The sequence below is a fragment of the Chenopodium album genome, chromosome 9 (genome assembly GCF_948465745.1).
Source record: "Chenopodium album chromosome 9, dcCheAlbu1.1, whole genome shotgun sequence".
Classification (NCBI taxonomy): Eukaryota; Viridiplantae; Streptophyta; class Magnoliopsida; order Caryophyllales; family Amaranthaceae; genus Chenopodium; species Chenopodium album.
This window is the reverse complement of record NC_137842.1, coordinates 64,020,384-64,047,019: the sequence shown is the minus strand read 5'-3', so window position 1 is coordinate 64,047,019 and position 26,636 is coordinate 64,020,384. Positions and strand designations below refer to the sequence as shown.

Sequence of the window (26,636 nt, the reverse complement as noted above, 5' to 3'; positions counted from 1 at the left end):
TAGGAAGAATCAGGAAGAGTATCTGACTGAAATTTAATTCCGAATAACAAGGTACGTAGTACTTAAAAAAAAACACAATTCATGAGTCGAAGCATGAACAACTCTACATCTAAAAATGTATGAGAACATCGCTTCCAATTAGTAACTCATGAAAACATTTGTTGCCATTGATTTTTTCACATTGTTCGTCATAAATTGTTGTGATAGACGAGACACAAGGGAAGCAACACCCATGCCATGGTACAAAAGGCGTATCTAACCAATAAACATAACAGATTACCCTGACTTGCAGTGAACGAAACTACAATAATCTAGTTGACACCAGAATCTATATCTAAATGTAGGCTTTGTAGACGCCAATGCTATAGGTGTCTGCCAAATGAAGTAGTGGCTCAGTGTCTCTTGGATTTCAGTTCGCTTCTAGATTGCATCATACCTGAAAGCTTATTAACCTCGTATAACAATCCTGTGGAGAACAAGAAGCTGAAACAAAAATTTCACTGGTTAAGTTCATTCCAAAATTGAAGCGTTTCACACAGAAACAAAATCCTCAGGCAGAAAATAAATTATTATAAATTTAAAGATCATTACAAGACCCGTGGAGTAAAAATGAAATTAAAATGTAAACACATGCTAGCTGCTACGGAGTATGTAGAAAGAACAGCAGAAATCCATGATAGAGAGAAGTTTTAAATCATGTGTTGATGGTATTACAAAACTAGAGTAATTGACCAATGAGAATACGTCGTAATACAGAATAGTATGTTGCTCACTTGCTCTTATTGGTAGATTCACAAAAATCATAGGAGATTTTTTTTTTTTTTTTTTGGCATAGGCTGTAATGCTGTATGCAGATAGGTTTTAGAGAAAAAGCATAGCGAACAGGACTCAAAAGCCCTCATCATATGAAAACTATACTATAAAAATCTCCCGATAATATGTAAATAAATAAGATTCTACTCTATGGCTTTGGATTAAAATGGACGAGATAGAAAATGGCTCAGTAAATTGTAATCTTAGTATTTCCTAGTTCAACTAGGATTATTGCTTTAGGGATCAAAGGTAAATTGGAAACAGCCTTTCTATATGTAAACAAGAAAAAAGCTATGTCCCTAAACTCATTTGCTATTAATGGTAGTCTCTTTGGTATTGGCCAATTGTTTGGCTCTTCAAGTCTTCATAGACATTAGTCATCACCACACCATTGGCTCCATGGCCCTTTCGACACTCCCCCCCCCCAATCATTTCCCCTTCTCAGTGACGGCTCTACCTTCCCTCTCCTTGGTCCATTGCATTCTCCTGGCCACTTCACCTTTCCCCCATTCTACCCTCATCAAACCAATCACTAGTAAGTCTTTGCCTTCTAGTGGGTGCTCAAGCTCTCCCTTCTTGCCTCACTCTTTCCAAATGACCAAACTCAATCAAGAGTCAAGACCTCTTTCTTTACTTATAGTAAGCCTCTCAGTGGCTCAGTGCTATCCTAACAAGTCAGTGAAAAATAGAAAACCAAAACCATTTCTTTCAATTAACATTGGCAGATTTTTGGACAAATGTGATGCAAAAAAATAGACTAAGGCAGTGATCTTTTGCCTCAAAATCCTTAAAATTATTAGAACATGTTAGACCTGACTTTCATTTATCTAAACAATATTTTAATTGCAAATTGAAATTTTCAGGCCTTATTGGAACTTATCACCCTATTCAAAATTGGTTCAATCTAAATTTTCTCTGCTTATGTGAAAGAAAAGACATCCTCAGTTGAACATCTTCGACCTAGAAAATGTTACTGCTTATAAGAAAGTTCTAGCAATCCACTAAAAAGAAATTGGAGAATGGGGTAATCTAGTTTCATATTTTTTCGTATCATGCATAGGTTGCAAGAATGAATAAATGTACTAAAGAATCAACTCTAAATTTTGGACCAAGATCCTGCGCCAAATTTAGTTGCTAAAAGGAACCTTTGAAAGGTCTATAAGTGTAAAAAGGTCAATCTAATATTACCTTATTGATGCCCAATCGACCTCATTTAACTAGAAAGCCAAGCTGATATCGAGATTCATTCTTTATCACTCTTTCAATTAAATCCGAAAGCTTACACGAGAATTTATTTAGATGATAAAGATAAGTCTTACAAGTGTGAAAGCAATTAAGAGTGTTAAAAAAAAAAAACACTAGCAAACAGAAGTGTAAGGTCATAAATTTTGGATAACAAACATGTTTATGGAGAATTTTCATTGTATATCTTGTATTGTCAAAGAAGCTTGGCCCAGAGGTGTGATCAAACCGCACTCTCTTGATACAGCTATGTAGCATATATCCCAACAGGTAGATCACCCTTTAAAAGGTTAACAATAAATCACACATCCAACTTTTGAAAGCACACTTGGAATATATGCCCATATATTAAGCAAATTCACTATTACAGCTCAGACTCTGGTATCGTGTCCAATTTAGACATTTCAAGAATAATTTCCATGAATTTGGCCCAAAAGTATGGTTAAAGTATCCTATCCATGTCTAAGGATCCAACATGGGTACTAAAAATAAATTGAAGACTTCGAGTAAAATTACACATATTTGTTCTAAAATCAATGCACAAATCAAACAATCAATTATTAAAAATTTAGGATTCATTTGCATACCATGTTGTGATACAAACTCGGTGGACAGTACCAGCAACGACAAGTGCGACTAATTCAGCAACTATAACTGCAAAAAAGAAAAGAAAATATATTAAAGCCAAGCATTACAAAATAGTTCATATAATCAACTTTTCTTTCTTACACTAAGTTTGGATAGCAATTGTTAAAGGAAAGGGAGGGCAGGAAAGTAGAGGGGAGTTGGGAAAGACAGGGAAGTGAGGTGAGGGAATGAAAGTGTGAAGAAAGGGAAGTGAGGAAAAAAATGAGCTAAGAAACTCCTTCCAATTATTTACAACATTGGAAGAGCTTAGTTTATTTAAAGGGAAGGAAAATAGATCCTTCCAACTCCCTTCTCTTACAAACACAGGAAGTTGAATCCCCCACTTTGTATTTGGCCTCTAAATTACCCTAACCTGACACACTCTTGACGTGTACCTTCTGTATGATTTTCTTTGTTCAACATTTCTATATGTTCGACAAAGCTTCATAGGGATAACTTACTCCCCACAAAGATATATATTTTCGGTTCAAATAAGCAGAGCATAGCACAACAAAAGAAAGATTGAATTTACCAGCACCCCACCCAGTTTTGGTGCCACTGGACTCTTGAAAATTCGCAATGAACTGCAGTAGAAAATAAACAAACAGAAACACATTACTAATCAAGCTAAAATTAAGTCACATGCAAGACCAAATATCTCATAGTATTAGAACTAGAGCTCAAACAAACGTAAAATTAGATGGCAAACTCACAATGAAGAAGAAAAGAAACAATAGAGAACTAATGAACCCTCCAAGAATGGTGAATAACTCTGATGATGCTAGCTTCCCTCTATAGATCACTTCAAGTGAAAGAACCACAGTGAACATAAGAAATGAGAGCAGCATCGAATTTCCGGTGCTCGCCATTGCCCTTCATTCAAGAGGAGAAAATGGCAATCTTATTATCATGTAATTACAGAAATAATAACCACATCAATATAGCACAGACTCAAACCAACGCAATGTCACTAATCGGAACAAGACATCGTATTTAAGCAAGGTATCAATCCAGTTTTATTTCGACTAATATACATATCGATCATAGTAATAGATGAATTAACACTCAATTGATTATAATGCCACTTTGAATATCCATACAACGTTTCGAGTCCGAAAATTACTGCCCATCTTCATTGCTTAAGTGCTAAATATCTAGGTCTACTAAAATTCAGATCAATTCCATAATAATGATATCAATTCTTTAGAATTTCAACAGATTAATCAACCAAAACCTAAACATAAGAACAATAATTAATCAATAATGTTTCATACTAATTCAGCTAACAAATTGGTAAAATATGCACCAATATTCACGGAATTAACAAGATAAACAGCCATTATAGGGGAGAAATCTGGAAAATATGCGAGAAATTAAAGCAAGAAACTAAATAATTAAAAGCAATCAAACAAACATTCGAAAAATGAATCATATATAATTTGAACAGTAACACTAAATGGATCGAAGAATTTGAACATGAAAGCAGTGCGATTTTTGAAGAGAGAGATTGAAGAGCTTACCAATCAAATCGGCAGCCAAGACAAGAGAAAGAGTATGGAAATTAAAACCTCTCTCGTTGTGGATTTCTGGAAAAATAAGGAGTTCTTGAGGGTGATATAGTAAATTCTAATCGGGGGGTGTAGTAGCAAATTAGCCCAAATACTTTTATTGCAGGTGTAAAGTAACCCCATAACTTTTACTTGTAGCAAATTAACCCCACAACTTAATATAATTGTGCAATCAAAACCTATTCATCAAATTTGAGCAAAATCACATTAAAATATATAAATTTCATAAAATATACTCCAATAAAAGACAAAAAAAAGTTAAAAAAAAATTAATTACATCCAAAATATTGTGCATATACATTATCATACATATTAAATACATACTATAAAATATAGAAATTATCGACACTGAAATATGACAAAGGGCGAAAAAATTAATGGAATTTAGCAAACCATCATACTTGATTAATCTCTTCAATTGCTCACATTTAATTGAAATGGTAAGAAATATAACGCATGTATAATACTCATAATGCTTATTATTAATACAAAAAATTAGCATGTTTTGATGAATTTATTGTTAAATAATGATGCTCAGATGTACGTTGCACGATATGTTAAGTTTTGGGGTCCATTTGCTATAATTAAAAGTTAAGGGGGTAATTTGAACATAGAGTTAAAGTCTTGGTGCTAATTTGCTATATTTCCTGTACTTTTTATTTTAACCGTGAAAAAAAGGCTTAGCACCGGTTCAAACCAAACCGGAATGGATTGAGACAGGAATAGACTGGGGACCCGACCAGTTAATTACGGTCCAGGTTTTGGTATAAATCATGATTCATGACATATGTCATGAAATGATTAATGACTAAAGGTCGTTTAAGTCCGTTACTCATAAAAATTAAGAGCCTGTTCACTTCTGCTTAATTTTAGTTTAGTTTAGCTCCAATCAGTTCAATTCAGTTCAGTTCCAATCAATTTAGTTCAGTTCAGCTCCTAATTTCCTTCTTTTAGAAAAGATTCATTTTAGCTCTATTCGGTTCAGTTCAGATCCAATTAGATCAGTTCAGTTCAACTTAGCTCTAATTAGCAGATCCAATCAGTTTAATTCAGCTCAATTCAGTAAATGTGAACAGACCCTAACTCATGACACATGTCATGATATGATTAATTACTAACGACCATTTAACTCCTTAGTCATTAGGATTAAATCATGACACTTGTCATAATGTGATTGATTTATTTTAATTAATAAAAAAATATTTTTTTCTCGAGTTTCGTGACGAAAATTGTTCGTCTAAAGTTTTGGAGTTATTTTGAATTTTTATGTAATCAAATTAATCTCGAAAGTGACAAAAAAAATAACGTAAATGCCCCGCTTTGTAGGGGTGTTCATAAATCGGTCCGGACCGAAAAAATGGACCGGACCACCCCGGACCGAATTAATCGGTCCGGTCTTCGGGTCTTGAAATTCATTTTTTCGGTCTTCGGTCCGGTCTTCGAGTCTTGAAATTCATTTTTCCGGTCTTCGTTCCGGTCCGGTCCAAAACCCTATAAAAACCAGTTTTGGACCGGACCAATTTTTTTTATTAAAAATATGTGTAAAACTTTAAATAATGGTTAGAATTACCTTTAATAAGCTTAGAAAATTTTAACTTTATAAGCTTTTTTGCACTAAACATACAAAAAAAGACGTAAAAATGACGTTACAATATAGTTTTTCCAATACCTTTTTTTGTGTTTTCCTAAACTTTATAAAAAATTTAGTATTCTTTTTAAAAAAATTCTTAAATCGGTCCAAAGCGGTCCGGTCCAGGTTTTTGACCGATTCTTTCGGTCCGGTCTGGGTTCGGTCCTAACTTAATCGGTCTGGTTTTCAGTTCTTAAAATTCTAATTTTCGGTCTTCGGTCCAATCCGGGCCGGTCCGGTCTTGGACCGATGAACAACCCTACCGCTTTGTGTGTGAAAAGATATCTCAATTAGCAAGTCAATTTTTTTAAAACCATGAAAATTGATCGGGTTAGGTTTTGAAGGTTATTTTAACCCTTTATGGATTCAAGTTAAATCCGAAATTGACATTTACATTAATTATTAAAATATTCGGTGACATTTAATGAAAAAGCTGATTAAATAAATACAGAGTAAACATAAACGAGCTTTGATCGAGCTCAAACCCAAATAGTCTATTGATTGACTAGGTACATTTACAACCCCTACAGTGCTACACCCTACACCTACCTACTCAAAGCATCAAACCTCTTCCTGTTTTTACAAACCCAAGACCAAAAATAGCAATTTTATGCAAATCATCAAGTCATAAATTTTCTCTCTCCTCTGACCAGTGTAGTGCCCACAATTTCTGGTTTCCAAAATTCCCAGATCTAATTACATCTTTGACATTTCCCCATAAATCCCATCACAATCACACCCACATTCTCTCTTTCTCTCTCCTCCTCCTTCGATCTCTCCGTCATTCCCTTTCCCTTTCCCTCCCCCCTTCTCATTATATATACACCTCCATTCTCCCTAAAATGTCTATCTTTTACCATTCCTCAAAACTCTTCTTTCCAATCCAAACATGAACTCCGATTCCCTCCGTAACAGAAAACCACCACTCAACGGTATTAGTAACGGTAACGGTGTTTACTACAGTGACGGTGACGGTGACAGAATGACGGTGATGAAAGGGAAGAAAGGAGGATTAAAAGGGTTTATGGAAACGGCGTCGTTTATGAAGTGGGGGATTGATGACGTGGCTGGGGTGTTGAAGTATCATCCATTGCCCTGCTTTTTTGCGGTGGCGTTGCTTTTCTTTATGGGTGTTGAGTATACTTTACGCATGATTCCGAGCGATTCTCCACCGTTAGATGTTGGCTTTGTTGCCACTCGTTGGCTTAATCATGTCCTGTCTACTAGTCCATCTCTTAATACCCTCCTCGCCGCTCTTAATACGGTATCTAATCTATTTTTGTTTATGTTTAATGTTCTATTATACGGCCGAGTGTACCAATATTATATATATATTTTTTTATCGAACGGGTTTAAATGAGCTGGATGCCTGGATGTAGTCCTTTGAATGGACGGTATCCGTGAACATAATAATAAGGTAAGTCTAATGGAACTAGAAAAATGTAACTACGTGAAAGTAGTAATTATGGTGATTTTAATTTAATGACTGATATTGTAACGAGTGAAATGATGATTTAAGTGATAATAAATAATAATCCATTGATTAAGAGAAGTTAGCTAAGTAATCAGATATTCAGATAATATTGAGTGGACTATTAAAAAAAAAATAAAAAATTGAGTGGATAAAGTTTATACCCTCTCATTTCTTGATTAATATGGTATTTTATGATTTTATCATGGATGAATTGATGGATGAAAGCTTAAAGATTTTTTGTTTTTAGAATTTGAAAATGGGAGAATATTTATCTCAATGACTTTAATATATGGATTATGAAAAAGAATTAATCTTTTCTTCAAAAAAAAAAAAAAGAATTAATCTTCTTGCCTAATCCATGGTTAAGAGAAGTTAGTTAAGTGATAAAATAATATGAAACAAATTTAAGTTTTTTGGACTCTAATACCATGGAAAATATGGGGATTTTATCTTTTTTGTAATTGATAGATGAAAAAATGTTGAGTATCAATATTATTTTTGCCTCATTAACCCAAATATAGGTATTTTGGAAAAGCTTTAATCTTCTTACCTAATCACACTCTTTTTATTTGTCATGTACTCAATTTGGATAGAAAGAAGTATAGATAGGAAAATGGGGTTGAAATTTTAAATTATTGGTTTAGGGGATTGGGGGGTTGAGATTAGTTGAATGTCATGTAATAGCTTAAATTTTGGGTTGTTCAGTAAATTAATTAATCGATTCATTTGACAATGATAGGTGTTTGTAGGGATGCAAACTACATACATTGTGTGGGTTTTCCTTGTAGAGGGACGAGTGAGACCTGGACTTGCTGCCTTGTTTATGTTCACTTGTAGAGGAATTCTCGGTTATTCTACTCAACTACCGTTGCCTCAGGTATATTTTTTGTCATCCAACACTTCGTTGCACCTGTTTTTCTTTAATTTCGACAAACACCCCCTTAACTATTTTTGTTTAATTACCCATTTAATTTACTAGTGCTAATTTTTATCTCTTGTTCAACAATTCTGATGGTAATTACTCATGTTGGCTGCTTAGTCTTGTGGGTGCGTAAAAATATATATGTTAACTGAAGATTGAAACCTGTTTTTACTTGTCCTTCAATAATCTGTGTGTTTGCTTTTTACCACAAAGAGTAAAATTAGTGATTATGAATCAAATAATTGAAGGTTGGTATATGGAGACTTGTTGGAGAAGAAGAATGGTTAATATGATGAAGATGAAGTACATCATTGTGGTCTTGTGGGACAACATTATAACATTGAAATTATATGATTATTCTCTAGTAATAACTTTCAAGTTTTGCCATTCGACTTGTCTACGTATGACAGTACTTACTATTAAAAGTACAAATAGTTACTAATTCCCTCTTTAAAGGCCGCCTTACTAGTTGTAGCATGAACTAACTACTCTATAAAGGCCGCCTTACTAGTTGTTGCATGAAAAACTCCCTCTTTAAAGCCAACCTTTTTGGTTACAGTAGCATTTATTTGCTACCTTCCTCCTTAAGTGCCCCACCGTTTGGTAGTTTCTCTTGTTAAGTATGTTTCTTTTGTGTAGTAGTAGTACAGTACTATTTATAGAAAGTGATAGTATATTTATGAAATAGCAAACAGAGGATATGGTTTATTGAATATATTTCACAGAATTGTACTTCTTGTTACCTGTATTCATTGTCATAATTGGAAGATGAATGAAATTGCAATAAAGTTCATGTGGTTGCATTTTGCAAACCTCTAATTTTTTAGCTTCTCCCATGTTCCTTGGTGCTCGGTGAGAATTTTTTACCTACCCTAGTTGGCCAGATTGGGACCATAGTTTTAGTTTTTTCGTTACGGTTGTTCTATCTTTTTTGGAGGGGGTAGTAGAATATTCAAATAGATCTATGTGACCTACAATAGCAAGATGTTAAGCGTCCTGTTGCATTGCCAGAATTATTGGCTTTTGGCTCTTGTGTTTGTTATTGCCATACAAATTTCATATCCCATACCATAGTCCGGATATTGCTTTCACATTCTTGACCACACGTAGCAAAGGAAACAAGCTAGGGGATAGATGATTATGCTTAAGATTAAGACTAAATATGATTATGTTATTGTTATCCATGCCAATAATGCATCTTCTTGGCATGAGCTGATTTGGTCAGATGTTCCCACCCTAAAAATTTTAGCTGTCATGACGTGGATTGGACCTTATATTGTCGGCCTTTGTTGTCAGGACTTTGTGGGTTCAGGAGCAGATTTCCCGGTAGGAAATGTGTCTTTCTTTTTGTTCTACTCAGGGCATGTTGCGAGTGCTGTGATTGGATCTTTAGACATGAGGCGCATGCAAAGAAGGGGATTGGCATGGACATTTGATTTTCTTAATATCTTGCAAATAGTTAGACTGCTTGGAACAAGAGGTCACTACACAATTGATCTAGCTGTTGGTGTAGGAGCTGGCATGTTATTCGATACTCTTGCTGGAAAGTACGAGGAGAGCAGGAAAATTTCAACGGCACCTTCCCCTACTAATGGAGTCTACTCTTCAATAAGGTAGTTTTAAAAAGAGTACGAGGTATGGCTGGGCAGGGTAGGTCCAGGCAATGTATGCATAAAAATGTAAACATGGAGGTTGGTGCTTGAGTTCAGTCTTATTTAAAACTAAAGCTAGATGTACATTGTTGAGTAATGGCTAATCTCAAAGGGTTCTTTCATAATTTTAACCGCATTTTGTTGAAATATTCTTGTTTTAGCTCACAATGTACACATTTACTGTGACTTCAACCATTGCGATTTAAATTTACTAATTTCTTTAGTTCTCTATTCTGAAGTCTTCTGCTGTAAATCTAGCTGAAGAACCGAAAGAGGGGCTTTTTTTTTTGTTTTTTTTTTTGCATCCAATATGTTAGATCTAACAGAGTTTCAATTCTTTGTTGACTAAGGTATACCTGATCACCTGTTTTTTGGTGACATTAAATGCTAAGTTTTTCTACTTTTTAACTACTTGTATTAGTCGTGTACGGAGTATTTTTCCCGTTTCACTAAAATTGCAACTTCTTTGGCAAGAAGAGAGAGAGATAGAGGAAGCAAGTGGGTATTAAGAAAGGTTGTGTGATACATCCATGAGTATAGACTATAGACAGATATTTATCACACTGCTCGGTGCATCAAACGGTGTCATTACGATTTTAATTCTAAGAACAATCTTTTACAGTAAATTGGAGTTTCTATATCCGGTTGTAGTAATTTTTTGATATAACAAAAAGATAGGTGGGTTTATCTGCTTTGATATTTACAGTATATGAGACATTGTACTCAAAATTATTGATCCTCTGAATCTGATGAATACGGGGGACATGACCCGTCGTCTACGTTGGCAAGTGGGTCAAACAAAGGCGAGCTTGGATCTAGGCATCCCGGTACAAGGTCCAAATTACAGCGATCACCCTTCATGAAACAGAGTCATAGCTGATGTTAGAATATGCCTTCTTAAACAGCTTAAACAGAGTTCAAATTTCAATATTTTTAAGGGCTTGGACAAAGATATGAACTGCATCACTTACCCCTTCGGCGGTCAGATTGCCAACAATGGCACATCTTGTGATGACAATGTTTGCGTCTGGAAAGATTGCCTTGTCACAAGCACCCTCTTTGCTCAACTCTTCTGCTAGGCCCTGTATTGTTTCAAGAAACTGATCAGAAATCTAAAGTATCACACTTTGACGAACACAGCAGGTACCAGCCGTACCACCAAGCCAAACACTGACCATAATAAAATCTTTTGGTTTTTTTCTGTTATTGATTGAAATACGTTTTTGTTTTTCTAGCATTAAGGTTTATAGTTTTATACATCACTTTGGTGCTAATGGTGTTAAGCTGTGTGAACTTTGTTTGCTCTGAAACAGGCCGGGAAACTTGTCAGTTAGACCAGATACAATAGCCAGGCCGCTGCACTGACACATCTCAACTGACAGACGATTTCAGTTTTACAGAATTCAGAACTGTCATTTATCCCATTCTGTACAGTTACCTGAACTCATATCTATGTTCTATTAATGTTTACGTATATTCTTTCCAAAGTGGCCTATTATTTAGGGACGAAAGGAGTATGTATGCATGCATGTCCACTAGACTCTGTCTGTATCAGACAGACCTATGTGCTTGAATTTTTTCATGCCCAACAAAGTTTGTCAAGGAGCTTGCTAGTTTCATGGATTTTAGTCTTAAGTGTTAATGTACATTACTGTTAGCGCTTTCCTTATTTCAGCAACTATACATACAGTACTGCATATCTCTCAGTCAACATCTAGTGTATTGTACTCCATAAATAATCTAATATGAATTATACGAATTATAAGTTTGATGTTGTCAATAAGCTCTAGTCCACATTCCTTATCCTAGGTTGTGAGAAATTTAGTTTCTTGACTTTATTATGCAATTTGTTGAACATTTATACTACCTCCGGTTATGTGCAACGATTAGACATTTTCTCTCTCTACTTTATGTCAAATCGTTGCACATAACCTGTAACGGAGGTAGTACATTCAATGATGGCCAAACTGCAGCAAAAAAGATCCTTAAGCTTACTTCATTAAAGAAACTGACTGGTTTGTTTTGCAAACCCCTGGGAATTTGAAACTGCAGTCTGTAAGGACCATCCCACTCGGAACCGTTGGTGAAGGAGAAAATCAAGTTCATAGCTGACATTATACATCACATCATTGTAATTAGCAAGAAATATCCAAAGGTTACACAAAGACAGGTGAAGTGGTGAAATAAAGTACAAACCATGCTTAGGAATGCATATTTGAATGGTATAGATTGGAGCATCAGCTTTGCCTCTCGATTTTTTTAGCATCGCTCTAGGCTCACCACCACACATAATTGGCTGATTAAAACCACCTGTTGAATCAGATCAAGCATTAGCGTTATATGCCGGAAAATTATGATTGGAGCTGCACAAAGTTCTGATAAGGGAAATACATTACCATTAAAGGCTATTCCGAATTCTTCATTAGGCTCAAGTTTGGCAGCAGCTGGATTGTAAAAAATTCTGAGTCTTTCTCCCTATCAGTTTAACAACTGTGTTTGTCAGGTGAATGATCTAATGTAGAATTTAGTAAAACGAGGCGATGAAGATATATGTACCGCAGTTGGAGGAAGGCCGTTCATGGTTTTCCAAAACACAGGAGCCATTCCGAGCTCAAATTCAGCCCATTTAGGCAGCACAAACCTACAGAAAGCGAAAATTAAAACAGAGAAAATTCATATTGTCACATATAAGCATAATATGCTGTAAAATCAAACGAACTTTATTTATAAAGGATTTTGTGTTATGTAATCTCCCAAAATTAATGTGTACAATAGCTAGAATTGGTATATACATACTCCTTTGTCTCATCTTTAGGACTTGTTGCGACAGCTGCTTCTGTCGCAACAGCTCTAACTTGCCGTTCCTTGATGCTAATAACTCTGTTCCGTGTTATAGAACTCTCGCGCAGTGGACTACCAATAAAATTATTACCTGCATTAAGTAATAAAATCTTCATTTTCGGCATTTGAAGGTATGGATTTTTTTGTCTCATGTTATATTTTGAGCTGCTAACGCTCAAATACTGATACAGATAAATAATCATTTTCAGAAATTTAGAAATACTTTGATTATAAATTTATAAATAGATAGTTACCTAGAAGTAGATTACCGGGGCTTCCATTACTAACCGGAGTAAGCTGTTTTGACACAGCAAAAATCGCGGTAGCTGCTGTTGCTGCCATTGATCAGTCAGTTACTTGGAGTTTCAGCTCGAATTTACTGGCTTTCTTTTGTTTACAAAATTCTGTACAAATTTTAGTTCATCACTTTGATGGGAGATATAAGAGGGTGTTAATAACAAATAACACATTGATGTGTTGAATTTGGATAAGAGAACAAGAAAGAACCACACAAAATCAGGCAAAAATATCTGCCCAATGACAAACATGCAGACAAAGAAGTCAATGTATTTGTGCAAGTGTAACTATCAAATTTGAACAATGTAAAAAATCTACCTTAAAATATCTAAACAAGTGTAGAATATCTAGGAATATAATGGGTTGATTTAATTGATCTTATAATAGTCTAATCTCCATATTAAAAAAAACATGTAATTCAAACCAAAAACACATGTTCATTTTAAAAATATATATATATATATATATATATATATATATATATATATATAAGGACAGGGGTGGGAATTGATCCCAAGACCTTCTAAAATCGGGAGGAAAGTTCTAACCACTTGAGTTATCCCTCATTCTCTTCATAGTTCAAATATCAAAACCAAAGATCAAACACAGAATTCGATGATATTTGACAAAATGCACCATGACCATTGTGCACCCGAGCACACCAAATAATTTGCAGTGGCCACCAACTTAGCTTCCTACCGTTTCGTAGATACGGTCATACGCAAACTTAATGGGCCCATGTTTATTGGGCCTTATGCTTGCATATTAATGGGCCTTACTATAATAGGGTACCAACATAATATCCTGCACATGGATCCAAATGCAGCGGAAGTTTGGAGCCATTTTATAACATCCTCATGACCTCATCAATTGCCAGTTTGCCACTAACTTAGACGGAAATAATTCTCATTTATAAAGTTTGCCACAAAATTAATTAACGTATAAGAAAGTTGGGAATTTGAGCAAATTTTCTCGAATGCAAAGAGTTTTTTCCTTGCAAGTTAGTGCATATTGATGATATCTGATCTGAGTAATTGGCTTCCAAATTCGCAGCAAATTTTATTTAGAATTCTGTTTGTCCAACACTAATTAATACTTCGTCAGACATTTAAACATTAATTAATAAATATAATATAGCATTACCCTTTTTAAAAACATAAACAAACCTTAATAATAAGGAAAAAGATATATGCATCCCTAAATCTTAAGGGCTGCATATAAGAAGCTAAAAATAAAAAGGAAAGACAATAAATAACCATTTATTACACCGATTTACTCGTGAATTGTCGATAAATTTCCAACTTAATACTAAAAAAGGAAGTATATTAAATGCTTATATGCAACCCCAACTTAATACTAAGGGCTGCATATAACATTACCCTTATAATAATTTGTCTTATTTGAACTTTTATCGTCAAGTTGTTAACCAATCAAATTTAAACTCTTATGTCATCGTAAAATATTATATTTAGATCAAACGTCTAAGATTTGGCAGGAAAGAGTTCACTTTATAGACCTAGCGTTTTCCAACCTCAAATAACTTTGTATATATACACGTTTGTTCTATTTTGGCTAATTGTGTTAACTACTCTGTCCGTGTTTGAATAAATGAAACGTTTTGACTTTCACAGATTTAACAAGGTTAAATTAGTTGAATTTATTAAAATATAGGTTGTGGGCTATGGAGTACGTTTTCATTTATTTAAATATGGTTGCAAAAGTAAACGTTTTATTTATTTAATACAGAGTTTATTAAAGCTAATGTGTGACTTGGATGAAGCAACTACTACATTTTATATGAAAGAAAATGCGTGTTTAAATTTTTTTAATAAAAATTATGCTATAAGTTTTTTTGTGAAATGGTAAATAAAATAAGGACTTTTGAATTATTTTAGGTAGACAACAAAGAACACTAGAGTGACTTATCTATCTATTAACTATTACTAAAACAGAAGTTGCTGACATCACCCTTGCCCACGTGTCGCTTCCTCAATAAAAAAATTTCCGCCTAAATGCAATGATGATGTCAACTTCTTTTTTTTTTTTGTTTTTTTGTGAGCTATCATATTTAACATTTTTGAAATTTAAATATTTGAAGTTTCTACATTACAACTAAAACCTTTAATTTATCGTAGGAAATTGAAACAATTTTAAATAGCACACTAATAAATGACCTCCTACATTGAACTATAAATTAGACAACGTTGAACAGATACTATATCATAATTTTAATTAAAATAAAAAATTTTAAAATTACAAAAATATGTAATTCTCTTCACCAAAAAAAAATAAAAATATGTAATTCTTATTTTTATTCATATATAATAGCGATTTATTTTTAAAGTGTACAAATTAAAAATAGGCTTTATATACGCAAGGGTTTTAACCTAGTTTGTTAATAAAAATAATTATTTGTCCTCTCTTAAACGCTCTTCATATCCAAATATATTACTTCCTGATTTCATTTTAATGGTTTTTTTTTTTTTTTTTTTTTTTTTTTTTTTTTTTTTTTATTATTGTTAATTTAAAAATATCTATTTCCGTCATTTATTTTTACTATGGACTATTACATAAACAAACAATACCACCTAAAACTAAGAGAAACAACGTGCATATAATTCATCACTTAGGCTAAAAAACTACTCCAAGTCTCCAAGTTTTAATTACAATATGTCAATATGAATGGAAAATATAAGGTTGAAAGAGACGACAAGTGGCATACACATTTTACGAAATGTTACGTAATGTAAGTTACGCATGTAATCGTGTATTTCTTACCCCTTAATCTAGCTATCAATCCACGTTAGACAACTTACATTTCTCTATCAAATCTTTTGGCTATTCAAACGAACCTTATGATTGAATTAAAAATAACCTCTCTAAACTCCTTAAAAACCTATATAAATATAAATTCCATCAATACTCTTAAGTCACAATAACAATAACACCCATTTATTTCATGGCTATAATGTCATCAACTTCAAACTCCAAACTAAACCCGTCTCCCATTAGCCTTTCTTCCTCAAATGAGGCAAGAAGTGTAAGGAAAAGATCATCAACGAGTTTGGAACCGGATCTAGAACCGGAATTGAGATCGTATTCTCATAGAATATGGCGGTCTAATGTTGTAGTGAAGAACCCAAGGAATGTGTTTTCGGAATGGAAATGGGAATCCTTATCAGTTGGGACATTAAGCGCAGTTGTGATTATTCATGTGTTAGGTCTTTTTGCACCATTTACATTTAATTGGGGTGCATTTTGGGTGGCTATAGTTCTATCTTTGGTAACCGCGTTATTTGGTATTTGTCTTTCATATCACCGGAATTTGACTCACAAAAGTTTCAAGTTACCCAAATGGCTTGAGTATTTCTTTGCTTATTGCGGGGCCTTAGCACTCCAGGTTCGTTACACTCAAAAATAATTGTCACATTGTCGGACTGTGAAGTATGATCAAATTGATAAGTAGAAGCACTTGATAATGTAGAAAAAGGGTTCATGAATAGTTAAATTAAATAGAGAAAAAGGACCACAATATTATGGTGACATTTTTTTGTCTTCTTATTATTAAAGTTAATTAATATGGTTTGATTTAATTTGATTATTGGATTTTATTTTCAGGGGAGTCCAATTGATTGGGTGAGCACACACAGATTCCACCATCAATTTTGTGATACGGAGCAAGACCCGCATAGTCCTCTTGATGGATTTTGGTTCAGCCACATGAATTGGTTGTTTGATGCTAACGTAATTATTGAAAGGGTAATGTTTTACTATTGGAAAATTAGTTTGAAAATGCATAATTATTTCACATTTTTATTAGTAAACAACTAAGAGTAAACTTAGCTAACAATATTTCAATTTATCAGCATTTTGTCAATTATTTAATATGAACAGATTATTGATAGTTATTACGTTCCAATATTGGTACGAAGAAATTTATAAATTTATATAATGATTATTAATTAAGAATCGTATTCACTTAAAAGGTAGTAAAACTTTTAATGAAATGCTGCGATTTCTGCTTTTTGGTTGTTTGTTTTTTAAAAGTATATGATGATTTTTAAAACTTATTAAAATCATGATAATTTTAAAAACAGGGAAATCTCAATTCATCAGGCTGATTTACATGGGATGTAAATCAGGGGTTATGAATGTCATTTTAGTTATTTAATTGGGGGTATTTTTGTATTTTCATCTCTTTCTTCCTCCACTCTCCAATTTCCCATCCACCTTCTTCCTCCAAGCCAGTAAATCTGCACACCAATGATACCACCACTTATGACGGTTCAAAATGCCACTGCGATGGTAAGGCTTTTCCCTAAGGGGTTGATATGGCCCTAATTTACACCAATTGCTACTAGGGTGTCTTTTTGTAATCGCCGCGAAGCGGTGTTGGGGTCGTCGTTGCAAAGAGAATCACGGGGTTGTGATGGTGATGGACGCAAAGATGGTGGTGGTTGGGATGGACTGTGATGGCGATGGCGATTGAGAAGAAATGGTGGTGGTGGTTATTCCGTTACTTGCCCCGTCACTAGTGAGAATTTTTCATTTGTTAAAAAAACCCATATAAATGAATATAATATTAATTGCAAGTACGGTGTATGGCCTACACCAGCGGCTGATTGACAAAATTTTGCCTATACTTCTTTAAAAACTGACAACAAAAAAGTAGAAACACCTTTTTCTTGTTTCCTGTTTTTGGTTTTTGGTTTTAAAAAAAAGGAAACTGAAAACCAAAAATGATGCCAAACAAGCCCTTAGTTGTTCTTGACGTATGAAGCTAAGTTTCATCTCGATGCATAGAGTTGTATACGTGACTAATTGTTTCGTGTTTTATACATAGTAATTACTAAGCCAGAACCTCTCTTTGTTGTGAAACGAGTATGTTTTAGATTTTTAATATCAAGATAATTTGTTCATTTTGCAGTGTGGTGAGCCAAACAATGTAGGAGACCTAGAGAAGCAAGCATTCTACAGATTCATGAAAAGAACATACATTTTGCACCCAATAATTCTTGGAGGATTACTCTATGCTTTTGGAGGATTTCCCTACGTTGTTTGGGGAATGGTAATTACATTAAGCATTCACACTTTATATATTATGTTGTGCAAATTAAAGTTTCTCTTGTCAGATAATCTTAGCTTAAAAGTTATGTATATGGAGTAGCCGCCATTATCTTTACTTAGTATGTGGCACATGATTGAAATGCGTAGCTTAATATGCATGGTTTAGGTCATTAGGTGTGTGATAAGTAATTAATTACATAATTTCAAATGATTGAAGACTTCGAGTTTAATTTTGACTTAGTCCATAATTAATATGAGTACGCCACATTTAATTAGGGTTCATCTTTAGAAAATTAAGTAACGTTGATAAATATCTTGTGTTTCAATCATATCATCATTATATATATGTTATATCATATCGCAATTATATATATGTTCATCTTTATAAAATTAAGTAACGTTTTAATAAATACTTTGTGTTTCAATCATATCGCAATTATATGTATGTTTATAAATACCTTGCGTTTCAATCATATCATTATATGTATGTTATATGCTATCATATATATCGCATTTAATTAGGGTTCATCTTTAGAAAATTAAGTAACATTGAAAAATACCTTGCGTTTCAATCATATCATTATAGCTAAATTAAAATTGTATGTTTCAATCATATTTTAATACAGGGGGTAAGGACTACATGGGTATATCACATTACATGGTTTGTGAACTCTGCTAGTCATATATGGGGAGAACAAGCTTGGGATACCGGTGATCTTTCAAAAAATAATTGGTAATACATTCGACTACTTTTAACGATTTCGTAATTATTATGCATTTCTATCATTTTATGTCTTAGAATGCATATAATTTGCTTTTACTAATTAATATTGTGTTTATAAAATAAAAAAAAAAATTGATATTTCATTAGGTGGGTAGCATTGCTTACATTCGGAGAAGGTTGGCACAACAATCATCATGCATTTAAATACTCGGCAAGGCATGGCTTTGAATGGTGGCAAATTGATGTGACTTGGTATGTCATAAGGCTTCTTGAAGTTGTTGGTTTGGCCAATGATATTAAGCTTCCTAGTGAGGCTCATAAACAACGCTTGGCATTTAAAAGTGAGGAAATAGCATCTTGAGTCTTAAAACAACCATGCATAAACATGTCTGGCTTATGATGGGATGCAATTTCTTAAAAGGTTTACTATTCGGGTTCGGTTCAAATTTATTTGTCACATTGATAGCAGTTTCAATATCACTATTGTAAAACATGACAAATAATTCCAGATAGAGGGTGGATAATGTAAATCACATAGTTCATGCTACGATTCTTTCTAATTAATATATATACTATGTAGTACATACATCTTATGTGATTTATAAACTCAAGTACATAGCAAATTTCCATTATAATATTCGGATTATGTCATTGGCCGTGCCGAGGTGGGGCTCGTGCCGTGCCGGCTTGGCGGCGGGCCATGCCTTGGCACGGCACGACACGACCCACGTGCCTTATATATATATATATACACGTGCTGGCTGGCTGATGATCGTGCCGTGCCAATTTTCAATATTTGTGTTCACGGCACAGCCCACAAGTGGGCCGCCGTGCCGGTGGCCGGGGCCGCTTGCGTGCTGGCACAGCCGTGCCCATCTTTAAATACAGCTCAATTTTATCGGGTCTATATCGAAAAAGACAAACGTCTAGCTAGTATTGTTTTCATAACATTACAATACGTATTTTCAAACAAATTAATAAAAACATGTCACATATAATGCGGGGATAAGAACTTAAATTTGTTCTTTATAACTTATACTATAAAAACAGCTTAAAATCGTTCGTTACTCTAGCAAGAGATTATAGATAGTATGAAAGTTTATGTATGAGTGTATGACTAGGAAACACTAAACTTGTAAAATTTTGGATAAGAGAACATGAAGAAAGAACCACACAAAATCAGCAAAAGATATCACTTTTCCAAAACTCCAATGACAAACATGTAGCCACATTAAAGATGTTGCTAATGTGTGAACTGCTAACAACGTAAAAGCTACGCCTCAAAATATCCAAAAACAAGTGTGGATTTTATTATTATAAGATATTAAGATTTACTGATTTAGTAAAGGTATAACTAAGAAAGTAGTGATATGCAAAGACACCCTCCCTATATCCAACTGATTTCCACCTTAAATTTAAGCATAAATTATATTACTCGAACTCTTTATCTTATGTTAAATACTCGTGTTGGATCCTCCGCTACAAAAAAGAGCTTTTAACGACTGATTTTACCAGTATTGGTATTTAGCGATGTTTCTTAAGATGTTGCTAATTAGCATCTGGACTCTTTATTGAATCAAAATCGTGAAGTTTTTTCATATATGCATGGGATAGAGTCAAGTCAGACACTTAGACATATACTCATATCGTACATGAATACCTGTGTTTGAACAACTTAAGTTTATTATATACCCACTGCAAGTCACCACACATGCATCATCCACGCAAGTACAAATCTAAAATTCATATTCATCCATACACAAACAAATCCAAGTGAATATCCACTATACGAATCTAGCCACCCCACCAACCAATTAAATTAAAGATCCACTACCCATAAGTCCATAACCTATCCACCAAATTGATTTAATTTGGGACCTTATTAAATTGGGAATTTTTGAATTAAATCCTTAATTAATTCAAATTCATTGTCTATCCATTATTTATGTAAAAAAAAATAGGCAAAAGTTATAGCAAGCACTGGATGTATAGTAAATTTAATGTACATTTGGTTATTGTATACCAGAAGTTACTCATATTATCACAAAAGATATTTTATTGCCATAAAAATTACCCTTATTACCTAGTTACTTTTATTACTCCTAAACTATCAACAGTTATTCATATTATCAGTTACTTTTATTCTCACAAAATTACTCTTAGGGCCTGTTCACTTCAACTTAATTTTAGTTCAGTTCAGTTCAACTCCAATCAATTCAGTTCAGCTCCTAATTTCCTTCTCTCATAAAATATTTATTTCAGCTCAATTTAGTTCAGTTCAGTTCAGTTCAGATCAGCTTCAATCAAGTCAGTTCAGCTCAGTTCGGTAAATATGAACAGTCCCTTAAACTATCAAAAATTACCCATAAACCATAGCATCACAAACTTTACCTATATAGCTTTCATTTTTCTTCTCGTCATACAGTAAATTATTGTATACCTAATTTTGTAAAACATTTATGAAAATAAAATAAGATACGTAATAATTACATTGATTAATATGGGACATAGAAATTGAATTCTATAAGCATGAGATGGTTATAAACTCTAGTCAAAAACAAAATATAATCCTTATCAATCCACGCCACTTGAGCTTTCACTCTCAAAAACTCCAACCACGAAAACGTTACCACAACCTCAATTCCCAATCAATAAAAAAAATAAAAATAAAATAAAAATCGCGCTATTCGGCCTTAAACCCTCATAAAACCCAACATAACCACAAACTCACAAGAACACCCTTTTCATGGCTCTCATTGCATCAACGACCCCTAACTCCAAACTAATCAACCAATCTTCCATTTACCTCAACAAACCACAAACTAGTACAACTCTACGTTACAACTTTAACCTAACAATTTCGAAAACTAACCTTTTTAAGCGTTTAACATTAACAACTCATACACCAATTTGCCAATATGGAGAGTCATCACCAAATAATGAGGCAACAAGAAGTGAAAGAACAACGAGGGTATCGGCCATTTCGACACCGGGGTTGGAGTCGTATTCCCATAGGATTTGGTGGTCGGACGTTGTCGTGAAGAGTCCGACGAATGTACTTGTTGATGGAAAATGGGATTCTATATCAGTTGGGAATTTAGGTGCGGTTGTTATGATGCATGGGTTAGCTCTTTTTGCACCATTTACGTTTAATTGGGGTGCATTTTGGGTTGCTGTGGTTCTCTATTTGGCTACGGGATTGTTGGGTATTTGTCTTTCGTTTCACCGGAATTTGGCTCATAAGAGCTTCAAGCTACCTAAATGGCTCGAGTACGTCTTTGCTTATTTCGGAGTATTAGCCCTTCAGGTTCGTTATGTTGTTACAGTAACAAAATTAGTTGTCACATTGTTACACAGTCTTTGAAAAATGACAAGTGTAGCTAGGATCAATCAATTTAGTATTACCTCTGGTAGACTTTCACAAGTCTCACTTGTCAGTTTCAATATATAACGTATGTGATTGATGAAATTTAGGATAGAGTAACTTGCGACGTTAAAACTAGCTTGGTTGTTTTATTCTAGTACATAGTGATATTGGCATGGTTTGCTTTAATTTGATTATTGATAATTTTTTTTTTCAGGGAAATCCAATTGATTGGGTGAGCACACACCGGTACCACCATCAATTTTGTGATTCGGAGCAAGATCCACATAGCCCACTTGAAGGATTTTGGTTCAGCCACATGAATTGGATGTTTGATGCCAAAATTGTTACCGAAAGGGTAATATATATTCTACTATACAAATTTTTAGTGATGTGGCCAGCTATAATGGGGTAATTCGCTAGTGTTATAGTGGTTAGTGAATTAGTTTGGAAGTGTGATATACATATATTTATGACTATTTTTATTTTAGATATGTACTACCTCCGTTAATGATTATCTATAACTTTGGAATTTTTTATATCTTATAAATAAAACCTTAAAGTTGCAAATAATCATTATCAGAGATAGTAGATAAATAAATAATAAAAAAAAAAAAAAAAAGGCTAAAGTTCTTTTCAGTGTATATATATGTTACAACTTATGACTTGTATTGTCGCATTAATTGGTTAATTAATTAGTTGTTTAGTACTACTTACTTCATGTGTAACAATTAACAGAATTTCTCTTAATTGTATGTTATTAAGATGACTAAAACTACAATTTAATATCAAGATTAATTTTCATTATTTTGCAGTGTGGTGAGCCGAACAATGTAGGAGATTTGGAGAAGCAGCCATTTTACAGATTTATGAGGAGCACATACATTTTTCACCCACTAATGTTGGCAGGATTACTTTATGCATTTGGAGGATTTCCCTACCTCGTTTGGGGAATGGTAAGCACATATTATGCGCAACTTTTCTTCTCTTCAATCAATTTTCAATCACAAATGATAATGCAAAGGTGGCCACCCTTAGACCTTAGCTTATTAGTGGTAAGTACAAGTTGTTTTGGCACATGACTTTCATGGTTTAATCGCCTCAAGTGGTTGGTGACATGGTGCACGTAAAATCATAAATCACCGAGTGTACAAAAAAGGCTTTTGTTAGATTCAATAACGATTTAATTAACTTTAATGAGTTAAATGTTAATTTTACGAGACTATGAGGACACAAAAGTATATCTAATCATCATGATAGAGTATATAATATATTCTTGTACCTCAACCATCAGCTTAAGCTTTAAATTGAATTGGTCCTTTAACATGGTATCAGAGCCAACATGATATAAAAGTCACGGGTTCGAATCTCATCCACCCCTCCTTCAAAGTGGAATTAATTCGCGTCAGATATGAATGAGCATGTATTGCATCCACATTTCTAGCCCAAAGGGCCTTTCATGTGAGGGGAAATGATAAAGTATATATAACATATTCCTGGCTTCAACCATCGTGCAGGGAGTAAGGACCGCATGGGTTTATCACATAACATGGTTCGTGAATTCTGCTAGTCATGTGTGGGGAACTCAAGCTTGGAATACTGGCGATTTATCAAGAAATAATTGGTAATTATTTAATTTAGTTACTACAATATTGCAATTTATGAATTTATTATACATCTATATTGAGCATCATCTATCACTAGCTTTCATTAATTGAAAATTTGACCTATAATGTGAATTTTCAGGTGGGTGGCATTACTTTCATTTGGAGAAGGTTGGCACAACAATCATCATGCTTTTGAATACTCAGCTAGGCATGGTTTAGAATGGTGGCAATTTGATATGACTTGGTATACCATCAAATTTCTTCAAATTATTGGTTTAGCCAAGGATGTGAAGTTACCTACTGAGGTGCACAAACAACGTTTGGCATTTGAAAATGATGGAATATAAACTTGAGGGAAACAAAGAACACATTTTGACAATTGGATGCATTAATTTTGATATCATAATCACGTATTTTTTGTGTAATTTGTTATAGAGAGATTAAAATTGACCACAAAATTTTGATCATAATCTCCTTGATTTTATGGTAAGCTATATATGTAGTATGTATCTTATTTATGCGATTTTATAGTAAGAAAAAATCTTTATAAAAATATTATTTATTTATATATATATATACGTTATACATAGTATATGAAATCGAAGATAAATCCAAACAACTAAATCCATAAACCCCACACAACCATATTAACTAGTTGTACCATCTTCAAATAATCAAATTTGTGAGTCTAAGCAAAATACACATAATTTCGTTTTACATTTGATATTAGTTTGTGATGGAGCTTACACACTGTAACGTAATCTAACGGTTTAATTTGTTCCCGTTTAAATTTGAATGGAGGCAAAGAAACTTAGATATTTCCTCAACATGAAATATCTATTTATAATCTTTAAATATCTATTACGAATTAGGGCCTGTTCTTATAAACTAAACTGAAAATAAACATATGAGAACAGACCCTTAGTAAAACAAGAATTATTTTGTGTGACAGTGTGTCAAAACTAAATGTGGATGCGGCTAGCTGAGTAATAAACGGGCCATTAATTAAATTCAAAAATCTAAGACACGGAACATAGAATTTGAAACAAAAAGTCTATAATCTACGAGTTATACATATAACTCAAAACTAATACGAGTATGAAGTATCCAAAATCTAAGAGTTCAAATTGAAAATATGAGACCCAAAGCCCAAAACCTGAGATTCGAAACCCAAAGTTTGAAACTTGAAGCCCAAAATTTGAGACCCTAAGCTTAAAATATGCGAATTGATCGAAACTCAAAATTTGACGCCAATACCCTATACCCCTCCGTTTCTTTTTAATTTATGCTGCATATTTCTCTTTTTTTGCGGAATTGAAATTATATTTATTGAGCTTAAATTACTTTTGTTGAAGTAAAATTTTTTTAATTAAACTTTAATTATTTCTACTGATTTTCTATTATACTTCCTCATTAAAGTTATTGATTTTTACTTAATTGAAATTATTTTTACTGAACTGAAATTATTTTAAATGAATTGAACTTATTTATACTGAACTAAAATTATTTTTTACTGGATACTCCCTCCGTCCCTTATTTACTACATGCCTATTTCTAACATTTATTACTCACATAATAAAGAGAAATAGACATATAAATAAGGGACGAAAGGTGTATTATTTTGTAAGGTGAAGAAAATAAGGTTTTACTATACATTTTTAAAATTAAATTGACAAATTAAGGATCGAAAAATGGATTTTTAGGCTATTCGATTATAATAAATATGACAACCCTTTCCACCTTTAACCTTTTTTTTTGGATATTCCCACTTGGTTCACTCTTTGGGCTAATTCGTATTTGGGGTTCAGTTTTAGATGGTTAGTTTTTAATCCCCTTCCATTTATTATTGCAGGATCGAACACACGGTTCTCCTTATTAAGTGCAGACCTAATTACCACTGTAACAACAATCAATTGGTACCTTAACTTTATTAATATATGAAATGCTAACGTTCAAAACTTTATCGTCAATAATAAACTTTTTTTTTAATACAGTACAAATTTGAATAAGGCCACCTTACTCTTGGTGGTTATCCATATTCCATCCATTATCTTAATGAGGCTACTAGCTTTCCTAAATGCATGTGATTGAACCGACTCAATCACTCACCTATTCAAAATTTCAAATTGATGGAACAAGTACTTCAAGCAATTGAATGAAATTTATCTACTTCATCTATATATATTATGTTTAAGTGAAGGCTAAATTTAAGGTTAATTTTGCACACATTTGTAGTACATACATAGATTGATTGTTGGTTGTTACCGACTAAGATTGAGACTTGAATATAATAAAGTAAAAGTTACAAACTATTTACCAAATAAAACTTCCAAATTTATGCCATGTTTTAAGGATTATAAAGATGGGCTAGTGATATTCCTATTATTTACTACCCTACTAAGTGGAAGAGGTAATCATGCTCTCTCGAGCAATGAGTCCTCACGATCACTAATCAGCAATTAGACTAATCTAATTGATCAATTAATTTCTCACAAACAACAATTAAACCTACAAAAAATTTATATATAATTTATAAAAAAAAAAAATAATAAAAAAAAAAATAAAAAAAAAAAAAAAAAACATAAACAATACTAATAATCGTGCATTATTAAAAAAAAAATTTAATAATAATAAAATTAGAAACCTATATGGGTTTTACTGCAAGATTTAGAAAATCAAGGTCCAAATAATAAGTCATCAAAAGTTAGTGGAAATAATGCCTACAGTACATAGGAAAGAAGGGGTTGAAAAAGAATGATTATGAAGTCTATGCTGTTTTTTCAAAAAAAAAAAAATGAAGTCTATGCT

At 33.3% G+C, this 26,636-nt stretch overlaps 5 protein-coding genes across 5 annotated transcripts; 3 read left to right on the top strand and 2 right to left on the bottom strand.

Moving 5' to 3' along the window:
- Positions 1 to 5: 5 nt before the first annotated feature.
- LOC145558744 (uncharacterized) lies at positions 6 to 4,258 on the bottom strand. Its single transcript, XM_081620070.1, has 5 exons — positions 4,203 to 4,258; positions 3,396 to 3,555; positions 3,215 to 3,266; positions 2,643 to 2,709; positions 6 to 483 (listed from the first exon to the last, which is right to left on the bottom strand). Exons 2-5 carry the CDS (start codon positions 3,549 to 3,551, stop codon positions 393 to 395), a joined length of 366 nt encoding a protein of 121 aa, XP_081476196.1. The 5' UTR covers positions 3,552 to 3,555; positions 4,203 to 4,258; the 3' UTR covers positions 6 to 392.
- Positions 4,259 to 6,514: 2,256 nt separating this feature from the next.
- LOC145558742 (phosphatidylcholine:diacylglycerol cholinephosphotransferase 1-like) lies at positions 6,515 to 10,159 on the top strand. The gene is made up of 3 exons (XM_081620067.1): positions 6,515 to 7,144; positions 8,094 to 8,231; positions 9,573 to 10,159. Exons 1-3 carry the CDS (start codon positions 6,770 to 6,772, stop codon positions 9,891 to 9,893), a joined length of 834 nt encoding a protein of 277 aa, XP_081476193.1. The 5' UTR covers positions 6,515 to 6,769; the 3' UTR covers positions 9,894 to 10,159.
- A 323-nt stretch (positions 10,160 to 10,482) lies between these two features.
- Positions 10,483 to 13,240, bottom strand: LOC145558741 (protein POST-ILLUMINATION CHLOROPHYLL FLUORESCENCE INCREASE, chloroplastic-like). Its single transcript, XM_081620066.1, has 8 exons — positions 13,024 to 13,240; positions 12,725 to 12,860; positions 12,485 to 12,569; positions 12,325 to 12,403; positions 12,125 to 12,238; positions 11,924 to 12,036; positions 10,900 to 11,010; positions 10,483 to 10,783 (listed from the first exon to the last, which is right to left on the bottom strand). The coding sequence occupies exons 1-8, from the start codon at positions 13,109 to 13,111 to the stop codon at positions 10,658 to 10,660; spliced, it is 852 nt and encodes a 283-aa protein (XP_081476192.1). The 5' UTR covers positions 13,112 to 13,240; the 3' UTR covers positions 10,483 to 10,657.
- A 2,771-nt stretch (positions 13,241 to 16,011) lies between these two features.
- Positions 16,012 to 19,484, top strand: LOC145560141 (palmitoyl-monogalactosyldiacylglycerol delta-7 desaturase, chloroplastic-like). Its single transcript, XM_081621402.1, has 5 exons — positions 16,012 to 16,466; positions 16,685 to 16,825; positions 17,994 to 18,134; positions 18,760 to 18,866; positions 19,005 to 19,484. Exons 1-5 carry the CDS (start codon positions 16,026 to 16,028, stop codon positions 19,216 to 19,218), a joined length of 1,044 nt encoding a protein of 347 aa, XP_081477528.1. The 5' UTR covers positions 16,012 to 16,025; the 3' UTR covers positions 19,219 to 19,484.
- Positions 19,485 to 21,548: 2,064 nt separating this feature from the next.
- Positions 21,549 to 24,394, top strand: LOC145558740 (palmitoyl-monogalactosyldiacylglycerol delta-7 desaturase, chloroplastic-like). Its single transcript, XM_081620065.1, has 5 exons — positions 21,549 to 22,164; positions 22,439 to 22,579; positions 23,037 to 23,177; positions 23,739 to 23,845; positions 23,968 to 24,394. The coding sequence occupies exons 1-5, from the start codon at positions 21,604 to 21,606 to the stop codon at positions 24,173 to 24,175; spliced, it is 1,158 nt and encodes a 385-aa protein (XP_081476191.1). The 5' UTR covers positions 21,549 to 21,603; the 3' UTR covers positions 24,176 to 24,394.
- Positions 24,395 to 26,636: the final 2,242 nt, after the last annotated feature.

Coding starts and splice junctions, on each gene's coding strand:
- LOC145558741 (XM_081620066.1), bottom strand. CDS start 13,111: ATGGCAGCAACAGCAGCTACCGCGATTTTTGCTGTGTCAAAACAGCTT. Junction 12,861..13,023: donor CCCCGGTAATCTACTTCTAG/GTAACTATCTAT, acceptor TACTTAATGCAG/GTAATAATTTTATTGGTAGT. Junction 12,037..12,124: donor AATATGCATTCCTAAGCATG/GTTTGTACTTTA, acceptor GTATAATGTCAG/CTATGAACTTGATTTTCTCC.
- LOC145558742 (XM_081620067.1), top strand. CDS start 6,770: ATGAACTCCGATTCCCTCCGTAACAGAAAACCACCACTCAACGGTATT. Junction 7,145..8,093: donor TCCTCGCCGCTCTTAATACG/GTATCTAATCTA, acceptor TGACAATGATAG/GTGTTTGTAGGGATGCAAAC. Junction 8,232..9,572: donor CTCAACTACCGTTGCCTCAG/GTATATTTTTTG, acceptor CTTTGTTGTCAG/GACTTTGTGGGTTCAGGAGC.
- LOC145558744 (XM_081620070.1), bottom strand. CDS start 3,551: ATGGCGAGCACCGGAAATTCGATGCTGCTCTCATTTCTTATGTTCACT. Junction 3,267..3,395: donor TGTTTCTTTTCTTCTTCATT/GTGAGTTTGCCA, acceptor TTTCTACTGCAG/TTCATTGCGAATTTTCAAGA. Junction 2,710..3,214: donor CAAAACTGGGTGGGGTGCTG/GTAAATTCAATC, acceptor TCTTTTTTGCAG/TTATAGTTGCTGAATTAGTC.
- LOC145558740 (XM_081620065.1), top strand. CDS start 21,604: ATGGCTCTCATTGCATCAACGACCCCTAACTCCAAACTAATCAACCAA. Junction 22,165..22,438: donor TCGGAGTATTAGCCCTTCAG/GTTCGTTATGTT, acceptor TTTTTTTTTCAG/GGAAATCCAATTGATTGGGT. Junction 23,178..23,738: donor CCTACCTCGTTTGGGGAATG/GTAAGCACATAT, acceptor ACCATCGTGCAG/GGAGTAAGGACCGCATGGGT.
- LOC145560141 (XM_081621402.1), top strand. CDS start 16,026: ATGGCTATAATGTCATCAACTTCAAACTCCAAACTAAACCCGTCTCCC. Junction 16,826..17,993: donor CTAACGTAATTATTGAAAGG/GTAATGTTTTAC, acceptor TTCATTTTGCAG/TGTGGTGAGCCAAACAATGT. Junction 18,867..19,004: donor GATCTTTCAAAAAATAATTG/GTAATACATTCG, acceptor ATATTTCATTAG/GTGGGTAGCATTGCTTACAT.